This window comes from Perca fluviatilis, chromosome 8 (assembly GCF_010015445.1).
Source record: "Perca fluviatilis chromosome 8, GENO_Pfluv_1.0, whole genome shotgun sequence".
NCBI classification, from domain to species: Eukaryota; Metazoa; Chordata; class Actinopteri; order Perciformes; family Percidae; genus Perca; species Perca fluviatilis.
The window spans coordinates 21349602-21373194 of NC_053119.1; the positions used below are offsets into that span (position 1 = coordinate 21349602).

The following is a 23593-nucleotide window of genomic DNA, read 5'->3' on the forward strand; positions in this document are numbered from 1 at the left end:
CTGTCTGTGTCTGTCTGTGTGTGTGTGTGTCTCTGTCTGTCTGTCTGTCTGTCTGTCTGTCTGTCTGTCTGTCTGTGTGTGTCTGTGTGTGTGTGTGTGTGTGTGTGTGTGTGTGTGTGTGTGTGTGTGTGTGTGTGTGTGAGACAGAGCCCTATCTAACAATAGACTGACCAGCCATAGGGTGCTGCAGTCACATGAGTAAGAAGGGCCGGACTATGTATCCTTGATGCTCAACCTGTTTGTGAACCTCAAGGAGATGAAATCTGTCGCTCGCCTCTGAGCTCCCTCTGTCTGGGTCACAGGTAAGGACTCACTTATTTCAGCCCTGATACTTTAAATTAAAACCTTGTTTAGTCATAAATCATCTTTACTGCCAGCTAAGATCTTAAAGTATTACTTACGTTTACATTTTTTTTCTCACCAAATGTGACTGAATTTGCATCCATAACCACTCACACAAAGGTCGAGATGACTTACTTCTCACTAGTGGTACTGCTGTTAATGCATACATTGGTATGCACAATTAACTCACTCAAAATAAACTAAATATTTGTAAAGTAATAACCTTTCATGGAAAATAAGTAAAGTCAATTTGCACGAACAATGTACTTAAGTAAGTTTGAAGTTGTGTTTTATTGGAGTATTTCTATTTTGTGCTACTTCAACACATTTTAGGGGAAGATTTTCTTTCTCTAGTTACTTTTCGGACACTAAACAATAACCACTCACACAGTATAGTTTAAATAGAACATTACAGTACATTTACATGAATACTGCCAGGGTTAGCGTTACCTTTCAGATTATGAGTTTAAATGCAAAACATATGAGTTTCTTAAAAAAGTAATTACACAACATCTCTACAACATTGAAATACGCTTTACAGCTTGCAACATTTTTGATTCTTAACTACACTTTGCTGCTAATGCTGTAAGGGACTTACAAGGACTTTTACTTTTAGCAGAGTATTTTATTGTGATATCGCTAGTATTGCTCCAGTAAAAGATTAAAATACCTTTTCCACTACTGCCAAAGGGACCACAGATATTAAGGTCAGTACTGGCAGTCATTGTAAATGGCGTAAACTGTTGCCATCTCATGCTCTGCTATGTTGTTTAATGATTGGAAATATTTGCCAGTCTAAAAATAGACTAATAGGGATCCATTTTGCAGAGCTCATCCATAACAAAATGTCTGACACAGAAGAAGTCATTGAGGAGGAAGTTCAGTACGTACATTTTTGTACTTTTGTATTTTCATATGTGATAAAAAATAAATATGTTAATATTGTTTTGGATTTTCCAAACGATTTATTCACTTTTGTATTATTCTTATTCTTTTTGTCAATACTGTTGATCTTCTGAAGGGAGGAAGAAGGTAAGAAAGTTGCATCTGCATCATGTTTTTATGTACTGTACCTTATTTGATTTAACATTTTACTAATCATTTATGTTCCAGCGCAAGAGGAGGTGACAGGTGAGAAAACTCTAGTTTTTTTTCTTTTTCCTTCTCATGCAACGGTTTGTTAAAGCAGCTACGAGGAACTTTCAGTTTGTGTTGATTCTAGCAGCCCCTTTGGACAGAAGCGGTAGTGTTTTTACCACACCTGCTGTCGTAAAGATCTTTTAGAGTTAGCGTTACCGGGAGGTGATATGATTACGATGAATGTTTTGCTTAGACAGAAAATCATTAATTTACAATAAGAAAATATGAACAGATGCATCGTTGCATTTCCAGTGTTGCAAACGGTAACTTAGCCTACTTTGGGTGTATCGTGAGCTAAACATGGTATCAGCGTCACTGTGTCACGAGCCAAAGCATTTAGAGATTGTTGTAGCAACCAACGTAATAATAACTTAGATTATTATAGCGCCTTGCATGAAACCCAAGGACGCTTTACACAAGTATGGGAGGACCAAAAGAAAATAGTAGGCCAACACAAACACGGACTGAAAAGAAATTAAAACCGGGCGCTAAATGGAAGGTGGGCCTAAATTCATGTAGGCACCTGCTCACGTCTCGCATTGTAAAGTTATTTTACGAATGAAATCGATATATTACATACCTATCTAGGAGAAGGAGGGCTAATTCAGGTTCAGTTTTGAATTATTTACAACACGCCCGTCGTCTGTCACTTTCCCTTTTAGCTTTTAGTTGTTCTTCGTTTAATTTCCTTTTGTTCTGTGATGGCCCTGCCCCAGGATAAGACATAACTACAGCAGATAACTTCTAAAATAAAATAAAATACATTCAGGCCTGTAAAGAAATCTCTTGCTACCTTTTACCTGGCTGGATACTCAAACACAGGCATTTCCGGTGTTACGCTGAAATCTGTGACCCTTCAGAATGTGTTCTCTGTAGCACCTTCTACCTGCCGTAAATTATTTTTTTAACTTTGAAGGGCATTAATAAAAACTATATAATAGCGTTCTTTTCACTCTGAGTCTCGTTTGCTGTTACAGGTCGTTTATGATCATCGGATGGAAAATTAAACAGTTTCAGAAACGTTTAAAAATTCCTTGTAGCTACCTTAATGACCACTTTAATATACACTTTCTCGTTGCTCGTCAATTTTTTCATGTCTTCTATTTCCTTTTCCTAACGCCAGATGAGTCAAAGCCCAAGCCAAAGTAAGCTCTTCTTTAGTTAAGCAGTTAAAAAAAACACTTAGTAGTAATAATAATAATAATAATAATAATAATAATAATAATAATAAACTGTTCACTTCAACAGGTTCATGACAAATATTGCTGCCCCAAAGATCCCTGATGGTGAAAAAGTGGATTTTGATGTGAGTCAACCTCATTAAATGCTTGCCTCTTGATATAAACATCCATCTGGATAAGATTTGGTAACCCATTCTGATTTCCCTGATTTTTGTTTCTGATGGCAGGACATCCACAGGAAGCGTCAGGAGAAGGATCTGTCTGAGCTGCAGTCTCTGATCGAGGCTCACTTCATCCAGAGGAAGAAAGAGGAAGAGGAGCTCATCACCCTCGTTAACAGAATTGTGAGTTTGTCAATCAAAAAGGAATTATTGTGTTTCTTTTGTTCCAAATCACGACGACAAGTGCATGTTTCATTTTATAGGAGAAACGTCGTGCCGAGAGAGCAGAGCAGCAGAGGGTCCGGGCAGAGAGAGAGAAGGAGAGGCAGGCCAGACTTGCGGTATGATCTCAGTGTACATTAAACTCATATCCTTAATATCCTCATGTAGCACATCATACCAGACAACATGAAGTGACACCATTTTCTCCTCATTTCCTCCTGTGCTGCATACAGGAGGAAAAAGAGCGGAGGGAGCAGGAGGAGCAACGTAAGAAGTATGATGATGATGCCAAGAAGAAGAAGGCTCTGTCAAACATGACCGCGCAGTACAGTGCTGGACAAAAGGTCATTCAACTTCCTATCACCTATAAGTGTTTAAATGTGAAGCATAATGTACAGGGATGAAAAAATACTCAACAATCCTACTCAAGTAGAAGCTACACACATAGAATTACATAAGGAAACAAAAGTATTTTACTTTATAACTTACTTTGTTGGAGAGGGTCAATAATGCAAACTGCAAACCAAGGACTCTCCTATTCAGCGATATTCAGCATTACGTCACCTAGAAGTGGTGACGTAATGCCCTCCCTTCCATAACAGCATCACTGTAAGCTATGTTCTTTCTTACCTTTCCAAAGGTAAGAAAAGTTTTGTACTCAAAAGTTTGAGTACAAAACTTAAAGGTCCCTAACTGTAAAAAGTGAGATTTATATGTCTTTTTTATTATAAAATAGGCCGAGGTGCTATACTGTGAAAGGATCAAAAAGCTCAATCCACAGAGGAATGCACACAGCCCGTATTTAGAAACTGTGCCGAGCCGTCAGGACTTCCGTACGGTTGTGATGTCACAACTTTACAAATATGTAGGTAGAAAGTGCCACTACAGGTCCGTTACAGTAATTTTCCTGCTCCAATGACAGTGCAGAGCTTCCTAGAGTGCAGATGCAGAATAAGCGGAAACACTGACCAATCAGAGCAGAGTGGGCTATTTCAGGAGGGGGCTTAAAGAGACAGGCACTAAACGCAAGGTTTCAGACAGAGGTATATTCAGACAGAAAGTATGAAAGTTTTTTTAACAGTATGTCAACATGTTCTAGTAGTAACCTGAAATTGAAGAAAATATGGGACCTTAAATGAACATAACATAAATGGATATACAATTAATGGTGCAAGAATGTAGATTAAAAAAATTGGAAATTACTTTTTTTTCAAATTGTAATTACAGTGATTTTGAGGTACATGTACTTTAATGACAGTATTTCCATTTGATGCTGCTTTATACTTCTACTCCACTACTATTGAGAAGGAAGTGTACGTTTTACTACATGTACCTGACAGTTTAGTTATTTATTTTGCAGATAATTACCCAACAAAATAAGTTACATCACCATGATCAACTACAACACTGAAATGCGTCTTTCACATAGTGAAAACGCAACAGTAAAGATAATAGAATAGGATGCCTTTTATTGTCATTATACACATGTACAACGAGATTGAAGCAAATCCTTTTTTCCAGTGTCAACATGCGCATAATACAGTAAAATACAGTAACTAGTCTAATATGGTGTATATTAATACAACCATCACTACTTTTACTTAAGCAAAGTATCAAAATTCTTAGCATAGTATATCAACACCATTTAGCTTTAACAAAAGTTTATCAATCCCTTGTAGGAAAAAGATGAATTAAAAAATGCATTCAGATTGACTTACAGTATGTGTATTTCTGCTTTATAACTAACACAGAGTGATAACAGAAAAGGAGCCAAGAAACAAACTGAGAGAGAGAAGAAGAAGAAGATCCTGGCTGACCGCAGGAAAGCTTTAAACGTGGATCATCTGAACGAGGAAAAACTCAAGTATGTCAAAGCCGTGCAGGGTTTCGTGCATTACTGTCCAGTACACCGTGTCGCAAATGATGAATCCTGACAATGGATTCTGATGATGCAAATCTTTGGTGTCATTGGATATGAACTTCTCTTAATATGACCTCTGGTTGTTTGTGTTTAGGGAGAAGGCCAACGAGCTGTGGCAGTGGCTGATGGGGCTGGAGGCTGAGAAGTTTGATCTCGGTGAAAAACTCAAAAAGCAGAAATACGATGTAAGTCATCCAGCACTCAACAAAATACTGGAAATAATTGACTTGGTGAAGAGGTCCTCTATGAGAAACAAAAGACTAAGATCTCAACAAACAGCTCCGGAGACACGAAACAACCATCTTTTAACTTCACATTTCATAAATTATGTTGTCAGCATATTTCCCAGTGTAGCGAATATAATCAAGAGAAACAGTCCATGCTTGTATGTGCATGAAGTAAGATATACTGTAAGTGTTGGGTCATCATCAGAGGGCTTTTCAGTTCCTTCTGACAACCTCTGCTGGACTTATCTGGTATTATGTGTGTTCTTTAAAAGGCTTAGCAAGGTTTATGTGTTCTTGCAGATTAACCAGCTTCTTGCTCGAGTCCAGGACCACCAGAGGTAAATACACAAACCCCATCTCCAAAATGTGCTACTTCTTTCCATTATGCCAATTTCTACTCCCTGCCATTTCACATTTCCCCATTATTATAGACACGGAAGGATCAGAGATCCCGGAGTACAATCACTTATGTAAATTCTTTGAATGTTAAAATACAACTCAAACACTTAAAATATAGATGAGCCACAACCCTCTGTGAGGCCAATCATTCTGCACCCATCTCAAACACTGGCATATCATTAGGAACGTCCTTGCTCACTTTTTTCATATGGCCATCATGGTTTTAATGTTGCATTGGTAGGTTCTGCATGGTAGCCTAATCGATATGGTCTGAAATTTCAGCGCAGCATATGCAAAAACCTTCCTACAGAAGTTGCATAATTAGTCATGACTGCATACTTTGATACAAATCTGAACAAGTCTCTTTCAAAAACTACAAAGGAAATGAACTGTACTTTTATTTGCAGTCATTAGCGTGACAAATACTCAAGCTTTAGTGATATCATTTGCCGTATTATTACAATTTTGATTTAAGCAAAACTTATTTCATGTCTTTACAAGTCTGAGACAGAGAATATGCCGGTATTTAACATCAATACTGTAAAAACAAAAATACATGTTTTTTTTCTATTGATTTTCTGCGTGCTGCAATTAAATGACCTCCACTTGTCCTAAACCCAGTGCTTGGCATTTGGCATTCATGTTTCTCTGCGTCCTTTCAGTGCCAAAGGACGTGGCAAGGGCAAGATGGGCGGCCGGCTGAGGTAAAGGAGCAGCCAGACCAGGACGAAGCAGACCACGACACCACCGATTGGCCCATGGGTCTATTATATATGTATTCATTGTTCTGTTGTGTTGGGTTACATGTCAATTATCATATCAAAACAATAAATAAATCATTACATCCACTCCGCAAACTCCACAGATTGTCTGTTTCGATGTAAGTCCAATATACAATACAAAACTTCAAGCAGCCAGAATGAGTAACCGCTCATAAAATATACTGAAACCTATAAATATGTGTAAGAGATCTTGTTGAAACATGTAAACAAAGGGACAAATATGTGTGGGGTGTAGAATAGTTCCATGTCTACATAAAAACAAAACTGTTAACACAAAACAAAAGAAGTGTTGGGGCATTTTCCCCAAAAAGAAAAATCTAAATTAAGTACATTTATTGAACAATCAGCAGTAGACACATTATTTTGTCAACATCTAATAAAATAATTGACATGATAAAGGGAGCAACCCCATGTTGCAGCATAGGTTTGTAATTTCTAGCTTTAATTCAAGTCTACATTAAGAGCAGACATTCCTCATCAAGGCTCCACATAGTGGTGATGCATAACACCTATTTATTTATTGTTTCAATTACATAAGAAAAATATAATAACTAGGACAAGAGTATGTGTGATGCTGATGATGAGGAGCTGATATGTACTGCCCTTCATTAAATCCAAGTCCTTTCTTTACATTAAAACTATGTTTCGATATACACATATCCACAACAGTGCATTTTTTAAGTTGTTCGCCTCTCCGTCTGAGGAGCTGGCAGTCACAGCAGGAGCTTCTGGATGGCTCATGAGGGATGAAGAGAGACCGCCCTCACCACAGGTGAGTTTCTCGGATTTCTGCAATCACCTGGCTGGCTTTCTGCAACGCCTGGAAATAGAGATAAAAAAAAATAAAAAATAAAAAGAGGTTAATTTCTAAATTCTATTATTCCTATAACCTCAGCGCATGCCTTCTGGGTAGATATTGGAGTACACTGTTTTTACTAGTACTTACACACTGAATGCCGTCTTTAAGGCAGGTGGCCATATGAACATTGAAATAGATTTTGCCTGCTGTAACACATTAAATGATCCCTTCCTAATGTGCTTACAATATAAGGGTGATAGGGGACAAAATCCAGGGTACTCATTCTGAGCAAAAACATAGTCAGTAAGAGTAAGAAGATATCTACTTGATTTGTCTCAACTCAAACTGCTGAAGCCGCAAATAAACTTCAGATAAACTTAGAGCAATGACTGCAGCTGTTGTCCCCTATCACTTACATTGAAATCGCTTTAGGAAGGGATCTTTTATTGGCCAGTATAACCCCTTTTTGTCTCAACATCTTATCATTTTAATAATCAATAAAAGATTTTATCTGGATTTACTTTTTTTTAGGGATACTAAAACAATGTTTTTTTTTTTTAAAAACATGCCTAGGTCAATGACCGAAACTCAGTGCAGACAGTGTGCAGGAAGTCATCCCTTTTTCATGTTTATAAAATATAAAAGTGACAAGTAAATGTTTTAATGAGCGTATGACTGACCCAGGCAGTCCATTGGGACACTTAATGAATCGGTTACCTTGAGCATGTCAGCGGCCTCGTTGCGTCTCTGAGCCATGTCCTCGGACTCCGTCAGCAGGTCATCCAGCAGGCCCGTCTTGTATAACTGACCCACCAGCTCACTCTGCAGGCAGTCCTTCACATGGTTCACCAGGAAGTGCATCACGGCCTTCGGTACACTGAGGCCAAACAACAACAGAGGGGGAAGAGACAGTACAGCACATAAGAAGGGACCAATCATGCCAATATTTCAAAACTGGTATCATGGTGGGTGAAAAAAATAAATAAAAAAATAGAGGAAGACTGATTACACGTGTACCTGTCCTGGATGTTTTTCCGTACAATAAGGAAGTATGACTTGATGAGTCTCTCAATGACCTCGCAGTCCCTCTGCTCCCGAGAAGACAACTTCCTGGACACTGGAACAGGCTGGCAATGAAAAAATTATTACATTTTAAAAAACACATATATAACATATGACTTTAATGCATTAAGTTGGATGTGACCAAGCGCTAACCTTCAGCAGTGCTGAAAAATGAGCCCAATGCAGAAGTGCCAAAAACGGCAGTTCATCGAGTGGCCACTTGAGGCTGGCTCCAAAAGGGAGTCAATCCCCATAGACCCCCATTTTAAAAGGCCCAACTTTACATCAGAAATTGGCTCTTCAGAAACCTATGGGTGATGTCACAGAGACTACGTCTATATGATATACAGTCTATGGATGTGACCAGGAAAATATAACTTTAATAATGGGGAAATGTGAAATAAATCTAAATAAAATAATAAAAATATAAATAACGTTTTGACTGTTCTTTTAAAACTCCAATACAGAAAGTGCACATGCTTTAAATTGTTGAAATTATTTTGTAACATGCCATGCTTTGAAGCGGTTACGAAATCACCATGCTACAATGAGACATGGATGATGCCTTGACCCTATGTGTGTCTACAAATGCAAATTTCCCACCACATCTAGCAGGTTGACAGCGTAGCCCTTATGTGGGTTTGCAGGGGGCGGGGCCTGGAGCATGGCTCTGTCAGTAGCTGGTCCGTCCTCTCCCTTCTTCAACATGCCCCTCCAGTTCCCCGTCCCGCCGTCTGTCTGCTCGCTGGCAGCGCCGCTCTGAGAGCCACTGGCTGCTGCCTAAGGGGAGGAGAGAGACGAGGTGAGGACGTGGGATGAATCCTGCACATGCTCAGGCACACACACACACACACACACACACACACACACACACACACACACACACACACACACACACACACACACACACACACACACACACACACACACACACACACACACACACACACACACACACACACACACACACACACACACGAAATGCATCATGTGCAATAAAGGTTAATAAATTATACACACAGTGCACAGAGGTAAAGAAAATTAATGTCGACTTAAAACAGTTTTAAAAAGTAGCATGCCCAAGCCTTCTTTGTCTTTACTTTTAAGAAGTTCATTTAGAGTATTGTTCATTCTTCTAACTTAGAACTGAACACGTAGGAGGACTGTTGGAAACCATGACAGGTAGAGTACATAAATGATTAAATGATGATTGATATTGATATGAACATACATACTGTATATATATCCCAAAATAAGATATTTTGCTCTCTAAATATTAGAGATGTTTCGATACCAGTATCGGAAAAGCCACAGATACCGCCTAAAATGCTGGTATCAGTATCGGCGAGTCCTGGAGTTTATGCACCGATCAATACCACGTAATTTAGCCCAGAAGAAAATCTACTTCAAAGTACTTTCTGTACGGTTGTTTTCTGTTCTGACTCACTATCAAACTGGATAATAAAAGAAAGTTCTATGGTGTTTATTCTCTGTGTTTGTTAATGTTTCACAAAGAGTTTAACCTGAGCCAGGTTGAACAACACATATAGGAATCATATCACATCCATACAGGGATAGTAGTATACAGCTGTTAAAACATAATCAAATATATGTATTTTTTAACACGCTGGTATCGGACTGGTACTCACTATCGGCCGACACGCAAGATCAGGTCTCGGAATCGGTGTCGGGAAGGAACTTCTCTACTAAATATACAATTCCGATCTGTTTTTCTATATCGCCCACTCCCACCAAGGCTAATAACATTTGTCTTAATTCTAAGTAAAACAGCACATGCCAAATGAGTATGACTATACTTTAACAACAGAGAATAGGTGGGTTGTTAGTTGTGAGCAATCAGCATGCAGCAAAAGGGAGGTTAGATATAGATAGTTACAAGGTGAAGGTTTAAAGGTCATTCAGATCTGGGGAAAAAGTGCCCCTCAAATCCCACGGCATTCTCAGGACACTTAAAGCCCAACCACCTGCTGCAACAGGGGTTTGGGTGACTGATGATGTGTCCAGGCGCATCGCAATATGTATACATAAAGTCAAATGGGATCCGAGTACGGTGTAAACTTGGGAAAAAAGGACGACAGTAAGGACTTGGTGGTGGGCAGCGGTCAAATGTGGGCAGGCAGTTGAGTGAACGGGACACACCTTGGTGGCCTCGCCCTCGAGGGCATGAGGCTCAGTGGGAGAGAGAGACTGCCCACCTGGGCCTTTAAGGGACTAGAAAAAGACAACACCAAGAAGAAAAGAGTGGATAGAAAACTGTCAGGAGCTACGGACAGAGGTGTGCAGGTCATTTAATGTGAAGGGAATAATTGTGTTAGATTTAAAAGGCCCCCTCCAGCGTATTTTGACATTTTTATATTACATATTTCCTGACAATGTTGACTAACCACACTGTTCACCAAATATGTTTTGGCCAATAACTTAATTATGTGTTCAAAGTAAAAAATAACACAACTAAAAACGGTAATATGACGTATGACTATAGTAGAATCTGCAGGTCATATGTCATCGTCCTGAGAACATCTCCATGCAGCGACAAGACAAAGTCCCATTAGAGAATAAAAAGAATCACAGTGCAGCCCGGTGCAGTGTTGGTGCTGGGGCCTCAGGCGAGAGCGGACAACGCTGGCGCACGGTGCACCTCAAAATGTCGACAATACGTCTATCGATCCTACGGTGTTCTATTGCCGGCGTGCAGCGGTGCGGCAGCAGCCATAAAACCGCCTCACCAGGAGGAGACGGTAAACAAGGGAGGGAGAGAGATAGTCTGCGTTGTCTCAATTCTTGTCTCATTCGTGGTGTGATAAACAGTGAATTCATCACATTAAGTGCCATATCGTGGTTTTCCAAGATGCTGTAGCTGCAATATGGTTGCCATGGTTACATCCAACTATTATCCACATCCCCATTCTCTGTTTGAGAAAGAACGTTAACTGTTGGACAGGAAGTAATACTGGCTGGAAGGGGCCTTTAATACGCAAGAATTTTGAAGTTGGTTCATTCTTTAGTGAAAGTGGACTGAATCTTTGTAAAAAAAGTCATTAAAGTCTGTTACAAACAACTGAAAAACCATGGAGACTGACTGTACCTTGTCTCTAGGGACAGCAGAGGGCAGGTCTCTCATTCTGTTGCGTCTCTGCTCCTATAAAAAAGAAATGCAACTCAACAGTTTTCCATGTCTCAAAAACATTGCTACGTAGATTCATATATTTTTTGATAACACAAGCTTTTTGCTCTCTTTGGGAAACGTTTTAATTTAACACTGCCCTTCTTTGTTTTCACCCTTTTACATGCATTCACACCTGCTAGCTGTACAGAGAAATATTGAGAATTTCATTATTGGCTGCTGAGCACCTTACATAGCTTAGAAGACTGTAGTTGTGCTGGTCTCCACAATGAGATTTGTAATGTCAAATGATTAAAGCTGAGAAATGACACAGTTAGCATGATCAGGCTGAGATCCTGGTTAACCCTGCAATTTCCCTGGCCACTTAAGGGGGCAGCAGAAAGAAATGTGAATGTAAGTCCAATATGTACTCTCTTTTAACTCTGTTTTTAGTTTCCACCAAAACACAGCATTTAATAGATGCATTATGTGAAGTTAGCTTCCATTCAAAAGGAGTGTAACACTGTCTTACCTCTATGTTGTTGTTCATGAGGCCACAGGCATCGGCAAAGTCAGGGTGCTTTGTGTTGATATAGGCCAACTCAATGGCAACCAGGTTGTGAACCTGAAAACATATATTGATTAATCACTACTAGGAAGTCCATATGCACCCCTTAAAAATGCTCAGAAATATTTAGTTTGAGCAGGTCCTGACCATTTCATTGGTGACTGGGAGCCTCTTTCTGAGTAATGAGGTGACCACTTCTACTATGGCATCATGGAGCTTTGGAAACCTCAGCAACTCCTGCAGAGATAAACCATTGTCACCATTGTCATAATTAGTGTTTGTTTGTATTGAATACTCGAGTAGAATGGCGTGGTTAGTCCAGAGCGGGACAAGAGGGGACACCGGTTTTGTGGATTTACAGCAGGCCTCTGTGCTTTTGTTGTTAATGTGTATCGGTGTACGTGTGACCGTGTTTCTCACCTGGGTGCTGTAGTTGCTGCAGTGCTGGATAATCCTCTGCATCTCCTCGTGAACCAGCTCCACGCAGCGCAGACTGGGATCCTCCAGGCGCTTGACCTGTCGCTTCACCAGCAACTCAAACGAAACCTCGGGCACAAATAAAGCAGGCCTCGGGCCCTGACAAACCCAATAAAACCATAAGTCTTCAAAAAGGTGCCATTTACAACACAGATTACAAGTTAAAGAGGAAGCAGAGACCTACCGTTGCATTTCTGATTGCTGTCAGCACATCGATGGTTGTCAGACCACCCAGAGGATCTACGGACTCCAATGTGCGACCAAAGGTTTCATGAAATATGTAACAGATTCTTGCTCCACCACATCTGAGAGAAAGGAGAGGAAACTACATTAACATACAGGCAGAATTAACTTGAGCATTTAGGATAGTATTGATGCTAGCACCCCTTAGTGGTGTATGAAGGTATTATGAGAATTGTGTAACTCACAGTTCAGTTGTCTCAATGTATTTGGCCGTGCCCTCTATGGTGTGGCAGTACTCTGCAGCAAACTTGGTGATGAGCTGCAGCAACGTGGAACTCTTGTCCTCCACAGGTTCCCCATAACTGTTGAGTAACGACTGGTACTGCGATGCCAGCACATTGATCCTCGTCTTCAGATCAGGAAGACAGTCTCTGATGTGGTGCATGAGTAACCTATGATACCATCACAAAATCAGTTTACACATTGATTGGGAAACAAAGGAGGTTGCTGCCCAAACAGCACAGATCTACTAATACTAGGATGGTGGCGGATGCCATGTTATTTCATTGTGTGTGAACTCTCAGATCAGCACTTTTATGCACACATGCCTAGTCAGAAATACGGCCTCTGATTCGTTGACAGACTTGACACTATGCATCATGGGATATATCTTGCCCTGCGTAGGCTTCAGCTAACGGCAACAACAACTCCTTTTAATACGGATGAATGAATAGTTACAGAAGACATTAATTTTTGGATTTATTAGTTTTATAATGCGTGCGTGGAAGGCTTGCATCATGTGGACGCGCCAACAGTTTTGTTGTCATTACAACAAAGAAACTCCATACTATAGCTTTAAGAGCCACTGGATTATTTACATGATATTATCTTGTGTGTATTATTAACTATTATATAATTAATTATATATTTATTTTATTATTAGGTATCACAGTTATTGTCAATAACATTTTAACCTCAAATGTACAAGGTCAATAGGCGACTCAAACATATTGTTTATTAAATTAAAAAACAGTTACTAAATAAATATTGAAAAATCTAAGTAAAACTGAAATTCCAACTCCATACCTGTTCAATGTTCTGGCCAGATATTTGGTTCCATTTCTGTTGGCAAGGGAGGGGTATTTCTTTTGTAGGAAGGCGTATTCATCACGGATGGCATCCGCCACCAACTTCTTCTGATTAATATCCAACTGACTCCTAAGAAAATGCACAAAAAAAAGAAAAGAAATAGGAGGTGAGTTGGTCTTAGACGTGGCTTGTTGTGTATGACCACCACCACCAACCACTGACACAAACTCTCAGATCAAGGGGATATTAAAGGAAATCTGAAGAGAAAAAAGAAATCTGGTGGAAAGTATTACATTTTTCTACATGGTCATACAAATCTGAACGTTAAGAATACATTTAAATGGCAGAGGTAGCAAATATAGCTAGTTAAAAAGCAGGGAAGCTCTAGATGCAGCCAAGTGAGATGTAAATTCATCCAAATGTAAATTAAAACATAAAGAGTGAAGCTTTCCAGATTATAAGCAATCCTTCCCACCATCTGTGTGGTTTGTTGGTACTGTGTTCCTGCCATTTGTTCTCAGCTTTGTATTGTTTTTTTATAATTTTGTAGTGAAGCCAACAATAAAGTTTGTTCCTTCTTACCTTCCTTCCTTCCATTCTAACTAATTACCTACAGTAATGTGGCAGAGAAGTGCAGCGTTACCTATTAACAACTCCAATTATGCCCAGTTTCACAGGAATGACCCTGCCCATCAATACATCCATGGCATCTGTGCCAGCATCCATCAGATCCAGCTTGGTCACCACTGCTAGCGTCCTCCTGCCTGAAGACAAAGGAATCATACATAACGGTCTACAAAAAACAACACTGAGGCAGGAAATGCATAGAGTACATAACATAAAAATAAGGGCATATGCTGATATGAAGTCAATTTTCTTTTTGTAGCCCAATATCACAAAATGGCTTCAAGGGGCTTTCAAATCTGTACAGCATACAACACCCTCTGTCTTTGATTCAGATAAAGATAATCTCCCCCCAAAAAGCCTTTAACAAGGAAAAAATAAATAAATCAAAAAACCTCAGGAAGAGCAACAGAAGAAAGTGAAGAATAAAAAAGAAGGCCATTTACCATCAGGGTCAACCTCGCGAGCTACTTTGAGGGCCTCTGAGGTTGCCATGTCTGTATTGGCAGCAGTCACAGCCAGGATGATGGAGTTGGGGTTGAAGATGTACTTGAAGATCAATTCTCTGATCTGGAGCTCTATGTCTTTGGGCTGGTCTCCCACCGGTACCTGTTTTAACAAATGCACACATGTTGACTTCAAACCATGAAATTCATCAGCAGGATCATAGAGTTCATAGAGCGCCGGACACAGGGAAGCAAAGGGGAAACCTATCTCACCTTTGTAATGCCAGGAAGGTCCACCAATGTGAGGTTCACAACGTGTGGTGAGAAGATTCTCAGGTGAATGGGTTCATTACTAATACCCTGAAAAAAACAAAACAACGTTGGTTACTCTTAAAGGCTGATTTGCCTCAGAGGTTGACTGAAATCTCAGTTTGATGCTGATATTTAGAGACCATCCAGTTTCTCCATGGATATCATTTCTCGTCTGGCAACTTTTGATTTCCTCTTAATGGCCGTAATAAGCATACCTTGTTATTGCCAGAAATTCTTTGTGTTTCTGCTTCAATTTCTTGCCTGATCTCCTCGAAATCCGTGAAGATCTGGAAAAGCAATTTAACCATGAAAGACCCCAATATGTTAGCAACAACAACACAAGCAGTAGTTTTTGATATTCAAACAATAATAACAACATAGAGTGACAAAAAATAGGACATGACAGGGTTCGTTTTCAAAAACACTTGCTGTTTAGTGTCATGAGGCTATCAGCACATAGAAAGGGATTCTTTGTTAACACATAATGAATGTGGACCTCAAGAGACACAATTCAATCTTGGAGGACATTTGCCCAACAGCTAAACACATATATGTGCCTGATCTCATTACAGATTAGGAGAATACAGTAAACATTCCACATAATGTCTTCAAGTAGCTAATCCATGAATAATAATTAAAATCAAACAAGGGTAAAAAAAAAAAAAAACATACAGTACAGCAGTGGTGGGAGACTTTATTGATAATATTGTTATCTGGCAAGGACATGAGGGTGACAACTCTACCTTGTTTTTGGTGTGTAGAAATTTGCCCCATTCCTCTCCATCGATTCCTGCAGAAATAGAAAGTTGAGGACAGTTACTAATATAACAGCTGTGGCCTTGAGATCAGTGTTTCTATTATTACCAGTGCTATGTTTCATAGGAGGATATCTCTGTTAGCAAAAAAGGGATGGAAAAACTCCTCAGAGCAAAACTCCATAGCTGAAGAGTGAAAAAAAGAACACAGTGTGACAACTGTTGTTTTCACACAACAGTCATGGAAGCAACTAAAAGCCTAAAGCAAAAAAACATGTGCATTTGGGGAAGCAGGGACCTGGAGAGTCTTCTAAAAACTAAAGCAATTATCTCAGCTGCAATAATCAGCATTGCAACAAAAACAAGGAATCAACATGACATGGGTGGAGTCTGTCATCTTAGAGGAACCTGGTTTTTGAGGACATCAAAGGGGGATTTTGAAAATGTAAAAGTAAGCCCAAAATTATTATTTTCGACAGGAATCTGCTCATTTACTTTGTCTAACTTCAACTGACAGAGACCAGCCTAAATTGAGGGGAGAGTGTGATCTGAATAAAAGCCACATGGTTTGGCAGCTTTGGAAAAGCTACACAAATACAAGCAGGATTGGGTAGAATGGGCAAAAAAGACTGGGAGGTTATGTAATATACAACACAGTAAGGCAAAGAACAAGCAAAAGGAGACCTCTGTAAAGGCGTCCATTTTTCTTGGATTCTGTGGCTAAAGAGAAATGACAGGAGACAAAATGGTTAGCCTGGCTATCTGCAGCTCCTGCATGACACTGCAGCAATGCAGAGTGACCCTAAAGCCTTTACCAGAGGACTGCATTGAATAAATGCTGAATCTTGGCACAAGACAAGTCTCACTGTAACACCATCAGACGCATGCCCAAAGGTCTGAGACAGCCACATCCTATTAGCTGACCAGTAAAATAAATGTGTTAGACAAAACCTGCCAGGATCTTGGCAAATTTTCCCGCTGTTCTTTTCAATGAGAGGTGGATGGTATTAGTGCTAAGTTAAACTGCTATTCTTTTCACAATATAAAAACATTCCATAGTTGAATAAATTATTATTATAGCACTGTAGCAGAGACATCTCATGACAACAGAAAGTGAAAATCTCCATTAGATTTAAATCTTGGCCAGTGAAGCACAGTACAGAAGCCAGATAGCTGAATTTAAATGACTCTTAACAGCTTCCTGTCTGAATCATGCCCTAACTGAGACATCCCCATACATTGACATGAGAAAGTGGATTGGTACACCACTTAGTCTGCTACATTTCCTTATATGGTTTTGCCATATTTGGCCAGGGCAATATATTGTCCGATAGCTTATTGATGATATATCATATCAGTGTAAATGTGGCTGATAAGTAACATGAAATTGCAGTACAGAAATGTCAAACTAGGTTTGAGGTCATTTAGAAACAGCGTCATCTTTATGTAATTTGTCTGTTTTTTTAAACATCCAAATACAAAAATCAGTATCTGCCTCAAGAATCCAGCACCAGTCTGGCCATAATGCATGTACAGTATATTGCGTATATAAATACTGAATATCAAATAGTTTGTGGCAGAAGATTAATATGTAACAGCTCCACAGGTACAGAAATAACAGTGATGTTACCATTCTCTTCACTGGTTTTTCGGCGGTCCTCTGGATCGATGTGCACTAGCTGTAGGATAAGGGGCCGGCGTGTGACGATGCCAGTGCCACGTGGCAGCACGTCCCTGCCAACCAGGCTCTCTAAAACCGAACTCTTCCCACTGCTCTGAAGACAATAACAACAACAACAACAACGTCATCATCATAAACAACACCATTAGTGGGGAGACTGAAGTATTAATGACGAGTTTGACGAAAGAAATCAGTCTTCTTATCGTGTAGATACAGACAAAACACACTGTGCTGAGGTTGGCTGTATTTGACAGTACTTCTTTATGCGTTACTTCAACGCTTTTAGCCAGTTATCACTACAAGAACTTTTTCCAGAGGCACAGGAACCATTTCAGGAACATTAACTGCATTTTGCCTAGAAGACCTCATTTAGTTAAGGGCCCCAAAAATGTTCCTGCTCAGCGGGTAGTACTTTCAGCTGGCCCAGGGTATTGGGGTGAAGTTGGCAGTGCTGAACGTCACTCACTGATCGAGAACAAACCTTGTAGCATCTTCAACTGTACAATTTTCATTCACACAAGCACCAGGTGCAACTAAGAAGACATTTCTGGTTTATTGGCATGTGTGGTCGAGTAACTCCTAATGAAATCTGAAATACCTCACTTAGCTAGCAGATTCTTCTTAGTTAGACTGGTGCCGATTCCCCCAGTAGGAGATGAGGACTAAAACGTAATCAGTTACTTCCTCTGTAGCAGTAAACCTAATGTTGTTTTGACTGATAAGCCTATTAATAGACCTGACAGAGATAACTGATTTTTGGCATCAGGTCTAGCTGTCCTTAACTGAAGGTATTTGCAGATCCGGGCCTTTGTGAAGCCCTTGCAAGGACAAACATAACAAATCAGGCATTTAAAATATCCCCTGGCTTTCCGTCTCACTGTAACACAATCAGACGCTTGCCAGAAAGTCTGAGACAGCCACATCCTATTAGTGGACCAATTAGGCCGAACGTAGTTAGGGGGACAGGGTGAAAGTGTATAAGAGAAGAAAGGTGTTGATTCAACTTCATGGTCATTAGGAGTTTGTGTTGCTGTTGAATTGTACTGGGTAATACCGAGGTGTTTTTGCAAGGCTTTAGTTTTAGCTAGGTTTATCTAATAAACATTATATTCTATCTTAGTATATTCCATTGACTGTGTGTGTGTGTGTGTGTGTGTGTGTGTGTGAGAGAGATAATGGAACATATTTTTTAACATCCAACATAGCAAATCATGTTTTCACAGAGACAGAAGCCTGATAGTGACAATATGAGGAGAGGAATGTTTGTATGTTTAATAATCCATAATAAATAATGTAAATAGGAATGAAATCTTTTAAGATAGTGATCTGAAGGCTATGTGGATAAATGTTCGTTCCCTAGCTACCTAACTGTTGACTGTCAGCCAAAAACATTGCTAGCGAATGTACGTTAAGTTTTTATACTGCAAGTAAAATCACATGTAGCTAATTCTATTTCAGCTGCTAAGTAAGTTAGCTTAGATTTAAAAAGGTTACGCTTATGTCAGGCCAGTCTACACAGTTATGTATACTACACCTACATGAAACTGAAAGAAAAACTGAGGTTTACATACCAGAGGTAGCCAAAACAATAAGTTGGCGCAGGCTAACTAACTTGCTAGCCATAAAGCAAAGTGACGTTTCTCACCTGAGTTCCCACAACAACTATCTGCGGCAGTTGAATTATGTCTGTGCCGACCGTGTTAAATACATCCTGCAGTTTGTTAACGACAGGTATGAGGGCCTCCATGAGCTCCAATACTAATCCCGACCTGTCAGATAGGCAACTTTATTTACTCTGCCGCACAGGGGTACAACAAAGTCATTCAATGTCTCACGGCTAAAGCTACTGGCGTCTCTTTGGAGGATCTACCAACAACTGCGCACACAGTTGATCAGAGTTGAATTATGGGAGTTGTAGTTTACTAGAGTCCCACTCAACATGCCTGTGATCGGGGTTTGACTTTAGCTGAACTACATTATCTACGGGTGACATCATACTCGTGTTCTACCAATGAAAAGAAAGATTTTTCCTCTCCGCAACCGTAACTAAGGTGAGTACCAAAATATTTATGTGAAAGCCATCATGAAAAGGCATAGCTACATATTGAAACCATATGTTAAAAACCATAGTTAAAACGGTATAACTTGATTTACTTAATAGTCAGGGGGTTAGTTTAGCTAAGTGGCGAATTTCTGGTAGACAAAAGTATAGACATTTATTGGAACTTTGCAGTAACGTTACTGAATTAGTCGTCTGTTTAAATATCTTTGGTAAGCTGTGGGTTGTCTATGATTCTGACTCACAAGTAAGCATCACCAAAGTTGTGTTCAAAGCTAAACAATTTACTACAATGATACAAAATGTTTATAGATGGAATGTGCCAGATTTTGATTCTCTTATCCAGAATATGAATAAACAACATTCTCACTCTCCTCTCGCTCAAAAATAAGTAAAGAGGTTTTATTTCTTAAAACGCATTTATACACAATTGAAAGTGCCATTTAGTATAAACAACACTATCATAGTGCATTATATCATAAATATTGCACACTACAATGTAAAAGAAGCATGTAACTGTACAGTTTTAAAGTATGAGGTAACAGATGATATGTTAGGAAAACAATATATTGGGGGGTTGTATCAACTAGCTTGTTAACACTGGTGAGTAGCCATCACCAGATTCAGAGAATGTGCTGAACATTGATGCTTGTATATACTTAAACATACGGCATTTATTCAGCATTGTAGCACTGCAGTATTCTTACACTGTTGATAAAAAAAAGCAATATTTTACACTGTTATATAAAATAAATTTAAAAAAAATAAACCGTGTGACTAGTACAATAAGAAGTCATGAAACATATACAGTAGTACATACTGTAGTCAACGTACAGTTAAATTCGTCCTCTGCAAGTTACAAATAGAACATTCTTTGAAGTTTGTCTGCCATGCCAGTCAAAAGTTTTTATTCACATTTTAGGATTTTTGGCTACATTTCAAGCATTGTAACTGGAAATTTAAATGTATTACTCTTCATCCAGAAAATATTGAGTGTGATTCAGAACTCAGAAATGTCTGTGACTTTTTTTTTTATTAAAGATAGCCTAAATACAGATATTTAAAATTACTTTACAACTGCATTGATGCGGATTTAACTACAAATGCTCAAATATATGGTGTTCAAAACATGTGACTGGCAGTGTAGGGTACATGAATATTTCAACACAATGTAGTACAAACAGCAGTTAAACAAGCAAACATGTAGAGGGTCACAGATTTTTGTTGACATTGCTGACATAAGCAAAAACTCCACGGGCTGCTATTGTTTTTACCTTTTGTTTTTTGTTTTTTTAGACGCACAATGGCAAAAACTATAAAAAAGGAAACCAAAAACTGTAAAAAATAACAGAGTGGAAGTAGTGAACTAGTGGTGAACTGACACATATTTTTCCAAACAGTAACTTTACACTATTAAAGAAGGTGCTTAAAAAACACTGACAAAATACTCTATCAGCTCATTTCAACAATAAATGAAAAACTACTACAATCATGTACAAGTCAATGCGCGCGCGTCACTACACACACACACACACACACACACACACACACACACACACACACACACACACACACACACACACACACACACACACACACACACACACACACACCATTATTAGCTTATTTGAATTTAGACCTAAGAAAACTGAGTGTTCACTGTTTGCCATCCTGTGCCTGAATATCAGATATCAAGGTCAGTGCTCAAATTTCATAGTATTTGAACCATGTGGCTTTCCATTACCTTATCAATACAACAGTATTGTATACCGTTAAAGCAATTTTGAGTCAGATGTAATTTTACATTGCATCTTAAGATGCAGTACAGTCTGTGTATGTGGTTACCATATTTCCTCTGCGCTGTGTCACTGTTCTACAGTGTTGTTTCGATGCACCACGAAACCTGTTGTCAGTCTGTTTGGTGTGTCTGTCAAAGGTAAACATTCGCTCTATGTCGTCATACATGTCATCAAAGATACCTGCTCCAAAACCTCCTTGAAAATGTCTCTTATGTCTGCTGTGGGACTCCTTGTGGTACCTTGAGTGTTCATCAAAGTGTCTTCGGTGGCGAGCGTGCCTGTTCTGGCTGTAAATGTCAAAGTCCTTGAAAATGTCATCAAAGTTGAAGCTGAAAGGTTGGTGGGCACCTTGTCTATGTCTGCCTTCCGTCTCCCCACTAAAGTACGCAGAGGTGTAACCAAACTGGTCATATTCTCTTCTTCTGGTTTCATCTGATAAAGTTTCATAAGCTGCACAAAGAAAGAAAAGATTCAGTCAGGGCTGGAGTAGTTTAGTACTGTATCATATTAACATTTTAAAAAGGCATGGCTATAGTGACAAATGCCTAACTAAGGTCATGGCAAGTGTAATATATGGTAATTTCCAAGCTCAGACACATTCATCCTCCAGAGTTCTTGAATTAAAATTCAGACAGGCTAAACAATACTTTCATCACTTTCATTTTTTTGCTGGACAAAATGTTACATTAGAAATAAGTACATTATTCATGTATGTCCGACAACAAAATATTTTTTGCACACAAATGAGAAAGAAATAATCAACTGTACCTTCAGCAATTTCTCTGAATCTCACTTCAGCGTCAGGGCTCTTGTTCTTATCTGGGTGATGTTTCATTGCAAGCTTGTGGAAAGCTTTTTTTATCTGACGCTCAGTAGCATCTTTAGGCACTCCCAGTATATCATAATAGTCCTTCTTGGCAAGTATTAGCTCTGTTATCATGAGGATGCACACTGCAAACGTTACAGCAGACTGTGCAGTTGCCATGGTTGTGATGCCCTTGCATTGAAGAGAGAGAGAGAGAAAATGATCAGTTGGTAAAGAGTAAAAGGTGTTAAATGCAGTAAAGCAAAGGAGGGTTAATTAGTGCCAATTAGTTAGTTAGTGTTAACACATCTGGAGAACAAGGAACCTTAGTTAATAGCTAGCTTGTATATACAATATTATAGTATTTTGTTTGTTGTTGACAGAAACACTGCCATATTAACTACTTTCAACTAACTAATATGTTAGTTAAGAGATTGAGGCCGAGTAGCGTTTATCTGTTCTTTTGCGTTAGCTTGGACTGATGAATCAACACTGCACACAACAATAACATTTTTTCCCACAAGGTACTGCCCATGTATTTTTCTTTCTTTTAGACCCACACTTACCTTTTTGGGGAACACGAGTGCTGTTTAGCTGGTGTTTTGCAGTTCTGCCTATTAAACTATTTATCCGCTCTTAACATGACAGTGCTCAGTTGTTAAAAGTGATCAAGCGGTCAAAAGCAGCGGCATCACTTTCTTCGATCCCTTTACTCAGGAGCTGCTTCTCTTCTGCCCTCCCTTTTCTTCTTCTTCTTCGAGGTTTATTGGCGGTTGGCAAACAACAATTTGGTGCATTACCGCCACCAACTGGTATGGAGTGTGGCATAGACACATACTGCATGTCTATGGAGTGTGGATCATAACAGTTACGTACAATATTAAAAATAACAATAGTGATGATAAATACAAATAAATAAATAACTACACTCATGTCAGTGTTCTGTTTAGTCCAGTCTGTCCACATTTGACTCTTGATATTATTGTTTCTTCTGTTCCTGTCTGCACACCTCGTTATTCACACTTTCCTTTGAACCTGCAAAACCATCGTCCTTTCCTCTCTCCCTCCCATTGCCTTTGCCACCTTACTTTCAATCTCTGTTTAATAATGGTCTAAAATTCTTTTTTGCTGAGACTATTATTTTTTTTTAGCCTCCTTTGCAACCTTATTTGCACTTTCATTTCCCTACCAATATGCGCCGGTATCCATAAATATATTACTGTAAGACCTATCATTTAAATTGTATATAATTAAATATTCAATATAATGCTTGTTTGCACTTTTATCGAAATGTATGGTCTGCTGTCTGAATGACTGTGCTGTAAACTAGCTAGTGATGATGAGCTTGAGACTTCTGCCCTCTGTCGGTCAATGTAGTTAAGAAATAAGTAACAATTATGTGATTATAACGTTTGCGGAAAGCCAACGAGCCTCG

The 23593-nt window shown here is 39.2% G+C and overlaps 3 protein-coding genes across 6 annotated transcripts; 1 reads left to right on the forward strand and 2 right to left on the reverse strand.

Annotated features, from left to right (window-relative positions):
• The first annotated feature begins 216 nt into the window (after nt 1–216).
• tnnt2d (troponin T2d, cardiac) lies at nt 217–6442 on the forward strand. The gene is made up of 13 exons (XM_039809748.1): nt 217–302; nt 1171–1225; nt 1364–1374; nt 1456–1473; nt 2606–2627; nt 2731–2788; nt 2891–3007; nt 3088–3165; nt 3280–3390; nt 4798–4910; nt 5062–5152; nt 5495–5532; nt 6256–6442. Exons 2-13 carry the CDS (start codon nt 1188–1190, stop codon nt 6299–6301), a joined length of 741 nt encoding a protein of 246 aa, XP_039665682.1. The 5' UTR covers nt 217–302; nt 1171–1187; the 3' UTR covers nt 6302–6442.
• Nucleotides 5979–19375, reverse strand: dnm1l (dynamin 1-like). Of its 4 annotated transcripts, XM_039809743.1 has the most exons (20): nt 19141–19375; nt 17445–17589; nt 16499–16534; nt 15803–15849; nt 15275–15346; nt 15021–15107; nt 14748–14910; nt 14321–14441; nt 13675–13806; nt 12834–13040; nt 12590–12710; nt 12349–12504; nt 12076–12165; nt 11893–11985; nt 11343–11396; nt 10397–10468; nt 8840–9016; nt 8192–8301; nt 7892–8051; nt 5979–7195 (listed from the first exon to the last, which is right to left on the reverse strand). In XM_039809743.1, the coding sequence occupies exons 1-20, from the start codon at nt 19240–19242 to the stop codon at nt 7139–7141; spliced, it is 2202 nt and encodes a 733-aa protein (XP_039665677.1). In that variant the 5' UTR covers nt 19243–19375; the 3' UTR covers nt 5979–7138. The 4 variants fall into 4 exon arrangements, with proteins under 4 accessions (XP_039665677.1, XP_039665678.1, XP_039665680.1 ...); XM_039809744.1 differs by lacking the exon at nt 16499–16534; XM_039809746.1 differs by lacking the exon at nt 10397–10468 and having other exon boundaries at nt 19141–19374.
• Nucleotides 19376–19929: 554 nt separating this feature from the next.
• On the reverse strand, nt 19930–22908 carry dnajb9a (DnaJ heat shock protein family (Hsp40) member B9a). Its single transcript, XM_039809749.1, has 3 exons — nt 22725–22908; nt 22122–22351; nt 19930–21803 (listed from the first exon to the last, which is right to left on the reverse strand). Exons 2-3 carry the CDS (start codon nt 22336–22338, stop codon nt 21367–21369), a joined length of 654 nt encoding a protein of 217 aa, XP_039665683.1. The 5' UTR covers nt 22339–22351; nt 22725–22908; the 3' UTR covers nt 19930–21366.
• Between the last annotated feature and the right edge of the window lie 685 nt (nt 22909–23593).